Consider the following 17,783-nt stretch of genomic DNA (forward strand, 5'->3'; position numbering starts at 1 on the left):
AGTAATCACCTACTAGATTGTGAATTAGTTTTTGAATCCATTTTTATCGTGTCTTCGTTATTTGTGTACTTTTCTCATTTTTAATTCATCGTAATTTTTTGTTTCAAGTTCGTAAGTAGAATTTTCTATTTTGTGTCTTGAGTCGATCAAACAAGAATCTATTCCAGCCGCTAAGTAGAATTGATGTCTTGGTGACTACTGGAGTATAAACAACTTTCAATAGTCGTCGCTCCAATTATGAGGATCACAAAAGTGAGTGTCTACGAGTGTTGGTGAGGAGCTTTTACTACTAATCTTGTTTGTTTTTTTTTGTTTGTTGTTGTCTTTTTTTTTGTTAGGTACCATGTCTGCCCATAATTTCAAGGTCACGTGTGATCGCATCAATGACGATCTTGACGATATGCAATAGCACATTGAAATTATACGCCAATTGCTACCTAAGCTTTCCCCTCAAAATTCAATTCCTCTTATCCAAACAACTTGCGATGAGAGCTTCCCGAAGGAAATTGCTGCCCAAGTTCTTGAAGGACCTTCACACCAAGGTAAAGACAAACATACTAATGAACTTCAAGGTAAAATAGCTAACTCTTACACTTTTGTGCATGTGAATGATGATCGTGTGGCTAATAAGCCGTTGAGTGTGAGTAGTAGCTTACCTACATATGAGTATATTGATTCCTTTTCATTTGTGGATGATGAACATGTTGTGCGAGTGGATACACTATTGATCCTATAGATAACCGAATTGACTCTTTTTGTAAGGTCGATTTGTGTTCACCTAGTGTTGAAGCTATTGTGTTGAATGGAAGTACATCATCGTGTGAAAATTGTGTTGACCAACTTGTGTGTAAAACTTTCCCACCACTTGAGGTTATGTGTGATGTGATTAATAAATCTCAAGTGAGTAAAGAATTTAAAAATGTTGGTCGAGGAAATAGGAGTGAATCGTGAGCTCTTCTTGGGGTAATCTTGTGCGTGAAACCTCCTTGAAACTCGATATTGATCTTTTAGAGAGTGAGGAACTTGCTTGTTCCAAATCTACCCGTGGGTTAGATAATGCACTCTTTAGGTATAATGGCTTGTTTGAAGATGATATAACCACTCCTACGGAGCCCAGTGGCGAAGATGATGGTATAGCTTGCCTTGGAGGCTATAGCCTATATACTAACCCACTATGGTGTGACAACCTTCCTCCTAAAGATGGAAATCTCTTCTTGGAAGATGAGAGTACTCTTAAGGGCAAGGAATGTGTGGTCTTGGAAGCTACTCCTTCTTCTACTTTGTGTGACTTTATTGTTGAGAGTACTTATGGTGATGGTTGGGAAACTAGTAGTGAGTACACATATGAGGGCACCCTAGTAGAAGTCGATTTGAGTGATACCTTTATCTACTCTCTACTTGCTTTGGATTATATGTATGCTATTGTAGAGAGAGTGTCATTTAGATTGGGTGGAGACCACGGGAAATGAAAGTATTGTCTAGGCTCGTGTCTATGGCCACTCTTCCCGTTTGACCCCGGTGCCAAATGTAGAAATGGTAATGTTGGTGCATCCAACTTGTTGCTTGGTCTACATGACAATCAAAGCGTAGCTCTTGATGAATCCCATAACCAAATCCTTTGTACATCTTTCATTGAGTTTTTAATATTCCCTTCAAAGGATCCTTGGTTATACTCAAAATATGTGCCGCCTTGGCGTGAAGATGTTTATTATTGTGCTAATCCTAACCCTCATGCCATGAGGATGTTGTGTTTGCTTGTACTTTCTCTAGTTTTGCAAGGTAAGGATTCGAGGTCGATCCTTTTCAAGAAGGGGCGGATGATACAAGTGAAAGGCCGCCTTAGATTTTGAATGATGAAATATTGAAACATTGAAAGTCCTCTCTTTGAGAGTAGAACACCCTAGTGCAGTCTTAGTTAGGGCTTGGAAAAGCTATTATAGTTTAGGGCTTGGAAAAGCCAATATTGACATTTGCTTAGAAACGGTGGTTCTTGAGGTGAGTTGATTCCCTTAGTGGTCACCGTAAGAAGATTGGTGTTTGATTATTGTGACTTTTAGGGTCTCTTCGTTCAATACACGTGTTGGTTCTCATTGCTTCGTAAGATCTTATGTCATCTTGCCTATCCCTTATCTTATTTCACTTTGTATGTTTGTATCTTGTCTTCTTTATCTCATGTATTTCCGTTGTTGCCGTGACTTGTCTCTATCTTGCTGTCGATTTCTCCTTGTGTTATGGACTGTTCTAGCACTTCGTAGATCATTCCCGTATCAATTTCTCTCATCTCCTTTCTTAAATCTAAGCTGCTCGTCTCCTTTCTTATTATCTTGTTCAATAGTTCTCTTTGTTTACTAGTCCATCATTAATCTGCAATTACATTGTTCGTTCCATTTTTCGGTTGCAATTTGTGTCTAGTGATTATAATATAAGAATGTTTCCTTTTGTGAAATGGGAGTTGTCACAAGTTTTGCACAAAATACCCTTGCCAGTATGTATGTGTAGGGGGAACTGGGAAGTGAAGTATACTCGATTTAGGGTCACCATTGAAGTCATATCCCACGTGCACAAAAATTTACAAATTGACCCATTTTGGAACACACTTGAGACTCATGTGACCGAAGTTTCAAAATTTTGAATTTGTAAATTTTAGAAAAATAGAGTCGAAACTTTAGATGGTTGGATACGTGAATTAAGTCCTTGTGTCGCAATAAAGTTTAGACAATTGTGATTGAAGTTTTCTCGTGGCAGTGCATGCTTTAGATGCGATTATGATTGAAGTTCTTCCCTTGATGGTGCACCTCAAAAGAATCATCCTTATATTAAATGTCAGTTAAATATTTTGAGAAAACAATGAATACAAGTTAAATGAGAGCGACCAAATAAGGTGCCATCTAAAATTTTACATCTATATAGGACTATGAAGACCGGAAGGATAAACAAAACTTGCCTTGTGCTGTGCCGTTTAGTGCCACATTTCAAAAGGGGATTCAAGTTTTTCTCTTTAGCCACTGGGCAATGGCGGAGCCAATATCTTAATTAAGATGTTCAAAATCAGAAAATATGAATAAAAGGACTAGTCGAAGTGAATTCAACGTCTGCAATATATACATTAAGCTTGTATAAATAATATAATTTTTCACCGAAGAAGGTTAGGATTACCCCCTCAGTATTAGCTAGCTCTGGCCCTGCCACTAGGACTGTCACTAGTTTTATGATTTCCAATTCTTCATAAATATTGAACGATAGCTTTGGAGTTATAGTAAAATTGTTGTTTTCATATGGCCAGGAGGTCATGAATTCAAGTCGTGAAAATAATTTCTTGTAGAAATATGAGGTAATAAAGTTGTATACAATAGACCACTGCTATCTGTTAGTGAAATTATAATAAATTACAACTGAAAATTATAAGTGTAGAAAAAAGAAAAGAATGTCTTCCTCTTTTCGGCTGAGGCGCGGATATCTCACTCTTTTAAGGAGATTGAAGCCCACTGTAGAAAAATATTTCACCGGTCCAACAGTAATCTTCTTGACTTGTCCCCTCCAGGATACAACAATCTTTCTCACAAAGAACAATTCAACAACTCTGGACAAGAATTGAGTTCAAAGCTCCAAAAAAAGAACCTCTCTTTTAGACTAACTTTTTTGTGAACTCTATATTATCTTATGTATTCCAAAATCATGCAAGACCACCTCTATTTATAAGAGATGAATTCTTTCATGCAATGAATAAGAATAAATAATGGTAGTTAAGAGGGAAGATCAATGGAATAGAGGTTATATGTGTTGAGTTCAATTGGTGTGAATGGAAAATAGAGGAACACAATCTTTGAGGAAAAGACATATTGTTTTAGAAAAGGAGTGACTGTTCAGAAAAAGATACAATACTTCAAATGAACAGACATGACTCTTCCAAAGGATACACCTTTTCAGATGAACCATTGCCACCTTTAGGAAGGGGCACTTGATAACTATATAAACCTGCATTTATCCACAGGTTTAGTAATGAAAAAATTTCTAAATATACAAACTCTTCTTGTCTTCATAACATTTTGTGTGATCAATCAAATCATTGAGTAAGTTCGAAGAGATTTCAATTGTTTGAGGTACCGCTACAGTTGGTTTGTTTGGCCATTTTATCCTAGGAGGAAAATTCTACAACCTCGGCTACTTGAGGGAAATTATTTCCTTAAGGACACTCCGTGAATTCGGAGGACTTGGCCATTTCAGATTCATCTTAATTTCTGAAAAATAAAACACATTTTTTTGAAAGATTACTTTGATCTTGTGTTGAGGGTGTTGTTGTACTTCATTGTGTTCTTATTTTAAACTTTAACTAGTGTTGAAGTTATTCTATCAAATTATAAATTCTGTGTACCCGAAAACATAGAAAAACAATAACATAAATTACAAGAGTTATAAGAAATAATGAAGAATATAATGATAGAAGTTACAAGAGTTATAAAAAATTTATTTCTACATTCTACCATCACTACCCATGGTTATAGTGCCAAGTAATTGTACTCAAGGGAGGAAATAATTATTGCACAATGCAGCATTCAACATGCAGTAATTCCACATGTAGACAAAAAAAAAAAAAAAACCCACGTTCTATGTTGTATAAAGAATATTTACTATCATGATAATGAAGCATTTTATTGATATTAAAATGCTTTAAAACCAATACTATCCAATCTTTCCTCAAATTCCCAACATGATGGAAGATTTAGTGCATCAGACTATCTTTTTAAACTCTTCATAAATCCTAGTTAAGCTACTTTTAACTTAAAACATTTCTTTATTTTCCTTTTTTCTCTTCATTGTGCCTAACAAGCAACTAAACTAATCCTATAGAAGTATACAACTAGAAGGGTAAATCCGTAATTCACCTAGATAAGTTAGTTAAATTACACTGTTAACTGGTAGTTAGGAAGTAAGTTAATCAGTTAGTTAACCGCTAACCTCCACACTAATCTACATTCTAACCTGCACTCTAACCCCATATCTATATATACCTATACATTATCACATTGTAAATACAAGATTATGATTAATAAAGATTCAAATTTACTCTCTTATGGTTTCTTCTTCCTCTGCTCATACTGATTTTCTTCCTTCTAGTTCTTCGTTTCTTTTCTGTTTATAAACTTTCCTTGTTACTGATCATATTACGACATGGTATCAAAGCCATCGATCTTTCATTCTTATTTCACAATTTCTTTCAAGCAGTGAATTTCGACTATAGTTCGATTGACTACTTCTCATTCTTCAGCTGCATTTATCAAAATTTTGGTTACACTCTGTTTTATTTTTGTTCCACTATTCTTGTTCAAGATTGTTACAGTTCTAAAGAAGCATGGAACATACAAATGGTGCGATTCCAACTTTCATCCCTACAAGTCAAGCAACTAGTGATGGCAATTCAAATGTTAACGGGGTTAATCACAACTCAACTGGAAATTCTACTACTACAAATCAGGTTCATGGAATTGATTATAATCATCCATATTTTTTGCATTCTTCTGATGTTAGTGGCATTCAAATTGTATCTTTTCAATTAACTGGGATAGAGAATTACACCATCTGGGCTAGGTCTATGCGCATTGCTCTTCTAGGAAAGAACAAACTAGGTCTAGTTGATGTTACTTGTAGTAAAGATAAATTTCCAGAACAGTTATGGAATCACTGGGAAAGGGTGAATACGATCGTATTGTCATGGGTGATGAATTTTGTGTCTAAAACTTTGCTTGAGGGTATCATGTATGCATCCACTGCACAAGTTGTTTGGCAGGATCTTCTTGAGAGATTCAATAAGGTTGACGATTCAAGAATCTTTAATATTCATAAAGAAATAGTAACCTGTGTTCAAGGCACTATGTATGTATCTATATACTACTCAAAATTGAAGGATTTATGGGAGGAGTTTGAGGCTTTGATTCCAGCTTCGGGTTGTGATTGTGAAAAATCTAAAGTTTTGTACTCCATCTTCAAAAACTCAAATTGTTTCAATTTTTGATGGGGTTAAATGATTATATAGCCAATATAGGAGCCAAATACTCATGATGTGTCCTTTGCCTTCTATGAATAAGGCTTATGCTATGATTCTAGGTGATGAAAGTCAAAGAAGTATTTTTGCAACTGCAAGAGTATTGGGTCCAATCCCAAGCAATGTCAATCTTGACATAGCTTTGTACACCAGAAATCATATTGGGAGTGGTTCTAACGGTGGTGGTAATTCTTATCAGAGGCATAATAATGGAATTGGTGTAAGCTCCTATCAGAAGTACAAGAAGAATTTCAATCTTATGTGTGACTACTGTAAGAACAAAGGTCATACTAAGGTGTATGTCATAAACTAGTTGGTTATCCTAATGATTTCAAGACAAAAAAAGGAAACTAAATCCTACTGGCTACAGTGCTGCTTACAATGTGTCCAATAATCTGAATGCAGAAGAGTGTTCTCAGTATGTTGAGCAGTCACATAGTCAGGTCATGAATAGGACTAGAAAAGGCTTCAAAGAGCAAGTGTCTAATGAACTAGGAGGCCATATTCAACATTTCAAAGGTGGTGTTTCAGGCACTCAAAATGATGGATATGTTGGACCATTTACTAGGACTCAATATGATCAGATAGTCTAGCTTCTAAACCAAACTCAGACTGCTCCACCAATCTCAGATAATGTAGTAAATGTTAATACCAATGTTGCAGGTATTGATAAAGCTTTCTCTGTATTAACAAATAATGCACCTAAATGGATCATAGATACAAGATCCACAAATCATATGGCTTCTGATATTGATCTTTTGGATAAAACTATTGTCCATGAGATAGTAATTCCAAAAAAAGGAGCATCTACTAAATTGAGACATTTTCTTAGTCACTCATACAGGAAATTGTTCCATTTCATATCAAAGCACTATCTTAAATGTGTTTTATGTACCACAATTCAAGTATAATCTCTTATCTATTCCTAAACTAACAAGAGAATTGCAGTGCTTTGTTTGATTTTTCCTTGACTTTTATGTCTTTCATGTCTTTCAGGATCTCTTCACTGGGAGGGTGAAGGTGATTGGTAGGCTTGAAGATGGTCTATACATGCTAAGGAACAAATATAAGATCAACAACAACAAGGGTGCAAAGATTACTGGTTTCCTGACAACAAATGCTAAAGAACTAGCCAGGACAAAATCTAATTTTAGCCTATGGCATAAAAGAATTGGACATAGTTCATCTACTATTTTACAGAAATTGTTTCCTCATAGTTTACATATCATAAATAACTCTTTTCATAGTTGTATTATATGCCCATGTGCCAAACAAACTAGAAGTCCTTTTCTACTTAGTAGCATAAAGAGTACTGTTTCATTGCATTTGATTCATGTAGATCTTTGGGGACCTTACAGAGTTCCTACTATTGATGGAAACAGATACTTTCTTACAATTGTGGATGATTACACAAGGTTTACTTGGGTGTTCTTACTTAAACAAAAGTCTGATGTATGTTTAGCTTTATAGAATTTTTTCTTGCTTATTAAGAATCAGTTTGATAAAACAATAAAAATTATCAGGTCTAATAATGGTATAGAATTTACTAACTCTATCTGTGAAAATATGTTCACTCAATTAGGCATCATTCATCAGAAATCATGTGTCTATACACCTCAGCAAAATGGTGTTGCTGGGAGGAAACATAGACACATCCTAGAGGTTACAAGAGCATTAAAGACTACAAGCCTGCATTCCCATTAAGTTATGGGGTCAATGTATACTAGCTGTTGTATATCTTATTAGTAGACTTCCTAGTGCTATCTTGGGATATAAATCTCCTTATGAAAAGTTTCATAACAAAACTCTATCAATTAACCATCTGAGAGTGATAGGTTACTTATGTTTTTCTAAGGACTTAACACAGTCTGATAAACTTATGTCTAAGTCTAGGCCTTCTGTTTTTATGGGATATTCTGATGTGCAGAAGGGTTACCTACTATATGATCTAACTAACAAATGTTTCTTTGTAAAAAGGGATGTTATTTTCAAAGAGGATATTTTTCCATTTTCCTTTCAAACTACTGAGACACAGTTCCTTTTCCCATCATCTGTTGATAAGTCATTAGACCGGCCTACTCACATTCACTTCAGATCTTGTGGTACTGAGAGTCAATCCATAGTGACTCTAACTACAACTTCAACCTCGGTTGCATCTTCTCAACCAATTCTTGATCATGATATTGTAGTTCAACCACCAGTAGTAGAAGAGGTGCAACCAGTAGTTGCACCAATTGCATCAAAGAGGTCAACAAGGGATAAACAACCTCCAATTTGGTTAAAAGACTTTGTATCTTTAAATATTCACAAGGATGCTCCCTATTGTCTAGATAACTACATTTCCTATACTAATGTTTTTGAAAATTATCAAGCTTACATTGCTTATTTTTCATCTATAACAGAACCATGCAGTTACTATGAAGCTATTAAAGATCTAAGATGGATTCAAGCAATGTAGGAAGAGATTGCAGCATTGGAAAGCAATAACACTTGGTCTATTGAGAAGTTACCTAAAGGAAAGGCTTCTATAGGTTGCAAATGGATGTACAAGATAAAATACAAGGCAAATGGTGAGATTAACAGATTCAAAGCTAGACTAGTTGCAAAAAGATACAGTCAAATGGAAGGAATAGGTTTTCAAGAGATATTTTCACCTGTGGTGAAAATGGTGACTGTAAGAACTATATTATCTTTAGCTGCTACTAAACATTGGCACATCCATCAAATGGATGTCTACAATGCATTCCTTCAAGGTGATTTGAATGATGAAATATACATGAAGTTGCCACAGGGATTTAATAGTCAGGGGGAGAATATGGTATGTAAACTAGTTAAATCCCTATATGGTCTGAAACAAGCACCAAGATAATGGAACACTAAGTTATCAGGAGCCCTAATAAGATTCAAGTTGTGCAAAGTCAATATGATCACTCCTTGTTCATCAAGAGAACAACACAAGGAATCATCTTGATACTAGTGTATATCACTGGGGACAGTCTACAACTAATTCAATAAACAAAGGTTACTCTTCAAAATGCCTTCAAAATGAAAGACTTGGGAGAGTTGAAATACTTCCTAGGTATTGAGTTTGCAAGGTCAAAAAAGGAAATCAGTATGCACCAAAGAAAATATGCACTGGAGTTGATCTCAGAAGCAGGATTATCAGGTGCAAAGCCTGCTATTACACCTATAGATGTCAATACTAAACTTACATCCAAAAAATATGATGAAGTCAACAAAGAAAAGTATAATATAAATAAAGATCCTCCTGTTGATCAGAATACTTATCAAAGACTGATAGAAAAGTTACTATACTTAACAGTCACTAGACCAATATATCATTTGGGGTACAAACCCTTAAACAATTTCTACAGCACCAAAGACATCTCACATGGAAGCATCACTAAGGATTGTAAAGTATATCAAGAAGCAACCTGGTCAAAGAATCCTACTTTCAAATAACTCTAAAAATGAGGTTACTGCATTTTGTGATGTAGATTGGGAAACATGTCTTAATACTAGAAGGTCAGATATAGGATTTATGATAAAGTTTGGTAAATCTCTTGTATCATGGAAGTCTAAGAAGAAAACTATGGTTTCAAGAAATTCTGTAGAGGAAGAATACAGAAGCTTAGCTACTACTATTGCTGAACTGACTTGGCTACTTGGAATATTGAAAGAAATAGGAGTTGAAGTGATGCAACTTGTAAAGGTATTTAACGATAGCAAATCAGCATTACAGATTGCTACAAATCCAGTATGCCATGAGAGAACTAAGCACATAGAAATTGATTGCCATTTCATAAGAGAAAAGATTCAATAAGGACTGGTTACTACTCAATACAGATCAACTAGAGATCAGCCAGCAGACATTCTTACTAAGGGGCTTCCTAAAGTTCAGCATGAGTACCTGAAGACCAAACTAGGTGTACTTGATATATTCCATCTCAACTAGTTTGAGGGGGAGTGTAGAAGTATACAACTAGAAGGGTAAATCAGTAACTCACCTAGATTAAGTTAGTTAAATTACACTGTTAACTGGTGGTAGTTAGAAAGTTAGTCAATCAGTTAGTTAACCACTAACCTCCACACTAATCTACATTCTAACTTGCACTCTAACCCCATATCTATATATACCTATACATTATCACATTGTAAATACAAGATTATGATCAATAAAGATTCAAATTTACTCTCTTATGGTTTCTTCTTCCTCTGCTCATACTGATTTTCTTCCTTTTGGTTCTTCATTTCTCTTCTGGTTATAATCTCTCCTTACTACTGATCATATTACGACAAATCCTAATTTGAGCAATTATGGATTTTGAGAAATTGTTCTATTTCTGGGCTACTTGAATATTCTTTATGTGCTAAACTAGCTTTGTTGTTACATTAGAATTATTGTAACTCTTGTGTTGGTTATAATGTGAACAACTTGTTAGGAGGTCATTTTATGCAAATTGTTGGTAAGTTTGTTCCCCTACATAATATTAAAAAATTGGCAGTGATGAACAATTGTTTTTCCTTATTTCTTCTTTTCAGTGTCTGTCTGCCACTCTTCACATGAGTGGAGCAAGGAATGAGGTACCATAAAGAATTTTTATTAGATTTGCACTACTTTATAAGACTTGTCCACTTTTTAGCCACTATCCACTTCCCACTTAATAATGCAGATCTCAAATAAATCTGTGTATATACTGCTTGAAAGAAAATAACAATGGTTTGTTTAGAAACTGAAATTAGAATTGATGTGCTTAGAGTTACATGGGGCCTTGGGCTCTAGGTGACGAAAGAGTTTTAAAATGAAGTGTGGGTGACACAAGTCTTAATAATTGAGTGGAGGTGACAATTACTTTATTAAGGATTAAAAAAGTAAGAAAAGTTTGAAAATAACCCACAAGTTTTTTAATTTATACTTTGATCCAATGTAAAACCTAATATAACTAGAAATGAAGAAAAAAAAAGGCACGTTTCTCTCTCTTCTCATTTATTAGAGTTTTCTCTCTCGTCATGATTTTTGTTGTTCATTGTTGTTGCTGCTTTATTCATCATCTTCTTCTTCATTATCATCATCTTGTTCTTCATTATCATCTCTTCTTGTTCATCATCATCATCTTCTTGTTGTTGAACATTGTTGTTACCATTACTATTGCTACTTGATCAAATTTTTTTAGGTCAAATTTTATTTATATATCACTTGGGAATTACTTATAGGTGATTTTAATAAGTAAAATTATAATTTTTAGTTGAATTTCTCATCTGGGTGTATCTGCTACTTCTGTTTTTTCAACAGTAGATAAAACATGCAACGTGAATCCAACAGATGAGTAATCTGTTGCACAGATGAGTAACCTGTTGCAATATATTGATTAATCTGTTGCAACATATTGACTAATTTGTTGCAACATATGAGTAATCTGTTGCAACATATATGACTAATCTGTTGCAACAGATTACTCATCTGTTGGATTTGTATTATAATGTTGTAATATGAATCCAACATATGGGTCATCTGTTGCAATAGATTAGTCATATGTTGCAACAGATTACTTATTTGTTGCAATAAATGACTCATATTTTGAATTCATGTTATAGGTTCTATCAATTGTAGCAGTAGTAAATATACCAAATAAAAAATTCAACAAAAATCATAATTATACTTACAAAATCACTTATGAAGTAATGTTCAAGTGATATACGAATAAAATTTGACCTAAAAAAATTCTAAAAACTTCAACAAGGGCACAACGAATAAGTGAAACACATGAAAAATTTTATGAAACAGGTAAAGAAGACAAAAATAGTGTATCATACATCAAATGCAAGAGGATCGAGGGGACAAACGTTTGAGTTCTCCTAAAAACATTTAAGTTCCCTAGTATTTTAATTGCTTTCTAATGGATAACCCATCTATTATAACAGATTTTCTATCTGTTTGATAATTTCCAACAGATGAATCATCTGTTGCAACATGTTAGTCATCTGTTGATTCAAATTAAGCAATTATTAGTAATCACTAAATTGATTTAGCTAAAATTAAAGACAAGTCTTTAAGATAATGAGACAAACATTTGAGTTCTCCTAAAAATATTTGAGTTTCCTAATATTTTAATTATTTTCCAACAGATCACCTATTTATTGCAACAAGTTAGTCATCTATTGCAATAAATGCTTATAATAGGTTAGTCATTTGTTGATTCAAATTAAACAATTATTAATAATAATTAAATTGATTTAACTAAAATTGAAGACACGACCTTAGACCGGGGGGGAACATTTGAGTTCTCCTAAAAAATATTTGAGCTTTAGTATTTTAAATTGCTTTTCAACACATATTTTGTCTATTTAGTAATTTCCAACATATGAGTCATATGTTGCAACAACTTAGTCATCTGTTGCAACAGATGTCTATATTTGTTTGATAATTTTCAATAGATGAATTATTTGTTGCAACAAGTGAGTCATTTATTACAACAGATGTTTATATCTGTTTGGTCATTTTCAACAGATATTTTTATTTATTTGGTCATTTCCAACAGATTACTCATCTGTTGTAACATATTAGTCATTTATTGATTCACATTAAGTCATTATTAGTAATAACTAAATTGATTACTAAAATAAAATATGAATTAATAAGTTCAATTACAGTTTCAATTAATTTCATGGTAATTACACCATCAACTAAGTATGTTCGTCTTGAGTAGAGTGATCAATTGATCAATTTTATTTGAAATGATTCAAACTAAGTCATCATTAGAAATAACTATATTGATTTAACTAAAACTAAAGATGAATTAGTAAGTTCAATTATGATTTTAATTAATTTCATAGTAATTACATGATCAATTAAGTGTTTCGTACTGAGTAGAATGATTAATTGACAAATTTTATGTGACATAATTCAAATTAAACCATTATTAGAAATAACTACATTGATTTAACTAAAATTAAAGATGAATTAGTAAGTTCAATTACGATTTCAATTAATCTCAATAATTAAATGATCAATTAAGTGTTTCATCCTTAGTAGAATAATTTATTGACCAATTTTATTTTATTGGTTCAAATTAATCCATTATTAGTAATAACTATGTTGATTTAACTAAAATTAAGCATGAATTAATGAGTTCACTTACAATTTCAATTAATCTCATCGTAATTACATGATTAACTAAGTGTATTCGTCCCGAGTAGAGTGATCAATCGATCAATTTTATTTGAAATAATTCAATTTAAGATATTATTAGTAATAACTAAAATAATTTGACTAAAATTAAAGATAAACTTACAATTTCAATTAATCTCGTAGTAATTAAATTATCAACTAAGTGTATTCGTCATGATTAGAGTGATCAATTGACCAATTTTATTTGAAATGAATCAAATTAAGCCATTATTCGTAATAACTAAATTGATAAAACTAAAATTAAAGATGAATTGATAAGTTCACTTACAATTTCAATTAATCTCATAGTAATTACATGATCAACTATGTGTATTCGTCTCGAGGAGAGTGATCAATCGACCAATTATGTTTCAAATGATTTAAATTAAGTCATTATTAGTAATAAATAAATTGATTTTGACTAAATTAAAGATGAATTGATAAGTCCACTTACAATTTCAATTAATGTATTCGTCCTTAATAGAGTAATCAATTGATAAATTTTATTTAAAATGATTCAAATTAAGCAATTATTAGTAATAACTAAATTGATTTAACTAAAACTAAAAACAAGACCTTAGACAAGGGGAAAAACATTTGAGTTCTCTTAAAAACGTCTGAGCTTTAGTATTTTAAATTATTTTCCAACGTATATCCTATATGTTTGATAATTTTCAACAGATGAGTCATCGGTTGCAACAACTTAGTCATTTGTTGCAACAGATGTCTACATTTGTTTGATAATTTTCAGTAGATGGGTCATTTATTGCAACAAGTTAGTCATCTGTTGCAACATATGTCTATATTTGTTTGGTCATTTCCAACAGATGTCTTTATCTATTTGATCGTTTTCAACAATGTCTTTATCTGTTTAGTTATTTTCAACAGATTACTTATATTTTGCAACATTTTAGTCATCTATTGATTCATATTAAGCCATTATATTAGTAATAACTAAATTTATTTAACTAGAATTAAACATGAATTAATAAGTTCAATTACAGTTTCAATTAATCTCATGGTAATTACACTATTAACTAAGTGTGTTCGTCCTGAGTAGAGTGATCAATTGACCAATTTTATTTGAAATGATTAAAACCAAGCCATAATTAGAAATAACTATATTGATTTAACTAAAATTAAAGATGAATTAGTAAGTTGACTTACAATTTCAGTTAATTTTATAGTAATTACATGATCAACTAAGTGTTTCGTCTTAAGTAGAATGATCAATTGACCAATTTTATTTGAAATAATTAAAATCAAGCAATTATTAGTAATAATTAAATTAATTTAACTAAAATTAAAGATAAATTGATAATTTTAATTACGAGTTCAATTAATCTCATTGATTATCTAAGTGTATTCGTCTTGAGTAAAATGTTAATTGACCAATTTTATTTGAAATGATTCAAATTAAGATATGACTAGTAATAACTACATTGATATAACTAAAATTAAAGATGAATTGATAAGTTCAATTACGATTTCCATTATTCTCATATTAATTACACGATCATCTTAGTGTGTTCGTTTTGAGTAGAGTGATCAATTGACTAATTTTATTTGAAATGATTCAAATTAAGCCATTATTAGTAATAGCCAAATTGTTTTAATAATTACAATTTCAATTAATCTCATAGTAATTACATGATCATTTAAGTGTATAACCTATTGCAACAGATGAGTCATTTGTTGAAAATTATCAAACAGATATACACATATGTTGCAATAGATTAGTCATCTGTTGTAACAAACGTCTTTATTTGTTGGTCATTTCCAATAGATGACCAATCTGTTGCAACATATGACTTTATTCGTTTGTTATTTCCAACAAATTACTAATCTGTTGCAATAGGTAACTAATCTGTTGCAACAAATGTCTTTATCTGTTTGGTTATTTTCAACAAATTACTCATCTTTTGCAACATCTTAGTCATCTATTGATTCATATTAAGTCATTGTATTAGTAATAACTAAATTGATTTAACTAGTATTAATAAGTTCAATTATCATTTCAATTAATCTCATGGTAATTACACGATCAACTAAGTGCGTTCATCCTGAGTAAAGTGATCAATTGACCAATTTTACTTGAAATGATTCAAACCAAGCCATAATTAGAAATAACTATATTGATTTAACTAAAATTATAGATGAATTAGTAAGTTCACTTACAATTTCAATTAACTTTATAGTAATTACATGATCACCTAAGTCTAAGTGTTTCGCCTTAAGTAGAATGATCAATTGACCAATTTGATTTGAAATAATTAAAATTAAGTAATTATTAGTAATAACTAAATTGATTTAACTAAAATTAAAGATGAATTGATAATTTAACTATGATTTCAATTAATCTCATAGTAATTACATGATCATCTAAGTGTATTCGTCTTGAGTAAAGTGTTAATTGGCCAATTTTATTTGAAATGATTCAAATTAAGACATTATTAGTAACAACAATATTGATTTAACTAAAATTAAAGATGAATTGATAAGTTCAATTACGATTTCAATTAACATGTTGCAATAGATGAGTAATCTGTTGGAAAAGACCAAACGGTTAAAGACATTTGTTGAAAATAACCAAACATATATAGACATCTGTTGCAACAGATGACTAACCTATTGCAATAGCTAACTCATCTATTGAAAATTATCTAACAAATATAGACATTTGTTGTAACAGATGACTAAATTATTGCAACATATGACTCACCTATTGGAAATTATTAAATAGACAAAATATATGTGAACTCAGAACCAAAATGAGCCACAAAATTTACAAAATGACCAAAATAGGTCACCTGTTTAAAAAGTTACCAAAATAGGCTAAACGTAATAATTTATTACGTTTTTTTATTTTTTTTCTTAACGATCAATTAACGGAGTTGACTTTTACAAAAATGTAAGAATTTCCTACGTTTTACACGATGACCGAGAAAAAAATGCAGTAAATTATCAAACCAGTTAAAGAAGATACTAAAAAATGAGTTGTTCAACATAACAAAAAGTTACGTTCTTAACTTTTTTATAGCAGTGGTCCTCCACCCACAATTCCTTTTTCCACAAATATCACATCACTTCTATTTTTTTCCTCTTTTTACATATGATAATTATGAATTTTTTGATTAGTTAAATTTATTTATATTTTACATGTAGTTCAAATAAATTATTTTTTCCTCTATGTAATAAATTTTTACGTTTTACATAAAAAATTTAAAAAATAGAAGTATATCAATTACCTCATTAACTTAACAATTTTTTCTTACATTTATTCTATATCAAAAAATAATCACTTCTATCCTTAATTATCCGATTTCTCTCTAAAAAAAGTATACTTTTGAGTTTTTCTCTACTCTAAAATAGTAAAATGTTGAATTATCGTCGATCAAATATGCTACTATATACAAGAATTATATTTTTTTTGGTATGTTAAAAATATGAAATTAAATTTTTTGGATAGTGATTGATCGTAGTTTTCGATTAGTGTATTGATTAAGATATTGAGGAGACTCACATGCACAAATATGTTTCATATTATAATTAATGGAGTAAAATATTGAAATTTAATTTAGGAACACTCCTAAATTAATATAAGAAAATATTTTTTTTAGGAACACTCCAAAAAAAATATAATTCTTGTATATAGTAGCATATTTGATCGACGATAATTCAATATTTCACTGTTTTAGAGTAGAGAAAAACTCAAAACTGTAATTTTTTTAAAGAGAAATCAGATAATTAAGGATAGAAGTGATTATTTTTTGATATAAAATAAATATAAGAAAATTGTTAAGTTAATGAGGTAATTGATGCTTCTTTTTATTTTTTTTTATGTAAAATATAAAAATTTATTAAAAAAATTAAATTATTTGAACTATATGTAAAATATAAATAAATTTAACTGATAAAAAAATTTATAATTATCATATGTAAAAAGAGAAAAAAAGTAGAAGTGATGGGATATTTGTGAAAAAAAGGAATTGTGGGTGGGAGACCACTGCTATAAAAAAGTTAAGAACGTAACTTTTTGTTACGTTGAACAACTCTTTTTTTTAATACCTTTTTAATTGATTTGATAATTCATTGTATTTTCTTACGTTTTACAAAAAAAATATAAAACGTAAGAAATTCTTACGTTTTTGTAAAAGTCAACTCCGTTAGTTGACCATTAAGAAATTATTACGTTTAGCCTATTTTGGTAACTTTTTAAATAGGTGGCCTATTTTGGTCACTTTTTTATTCCGTGACTCATTTTGGTTCCGAGTTCGATATATGTTGATAAGCAATTTAAAATACTAAAGCTCAAATATTTTTAGGAGAACTCAAACATTTGTCCCCTTGTCAAAGGTTTTGTATTAAAGACTTGTCTTAAATTTTAATTAAATTAATTTAGTTATTATTAAGAATTGCTTAATTTGAATAAACAAATGACTAACCTGTTATAAACATCTGTTGCAATAGATGACTAACTTGTTCCGACAAATAGATAATCTGTTGGAAAATAATTAAAATAGGAAATTCAAATATTTTTAGGAGAACACAAATGTTTGTCCCATTGTCGTAGAT

At 31.1% G+C, this 17,783-nt stretch overlaps 1 protein-coding gene across 1 annotated transcript; it reads left to right on the top strand.

Moving 5' to 3' along the window:
* Window positions 1-9,431: 9,431 nt before the first annotated feature.
* Window positions 9,432-9,863, top strand: LOC124897237 (uncharacterized mitochondrial protein AtMg00810-like). The gene has a single exon (XM_047410016.1). It carries the CDS (start codon window positions 9,432-9,434, stop codon window positions 9,861-9,863), a length of 432 nt encoding a protein of 143 aa, XP_047265972.1.
* The last annotated feature ends 7,920 nt before the right edge of the window (window positions 9,864-17,783 follow it).

This window comes from Capsicum annuum, chromosome 1 (assembly GCF_002878395.1).
Source record: "Capsicum annuum cultivar UCD-10X-F1 chromosome 1, UCD10Xv1.1, whole genome shotgun sequence".
Taxonomy (NCBI): domain Eukaryota; kingdom Viridiplantae; phylum Streptophyta; class Magnoliopsida; order Solanales; family Solanaceae; genus Capsicum; species Capsicum annuum.

What these genes read in the sequence shown, in the direction of transcription:
- LOC124897237 (XM_047410016.1), top strand. Translation starts at nt 9,432, where the DNA reads ATGGAAGCATCACTAAGGATTGTAAAGTATATCAAGAAGCAACCTGGT.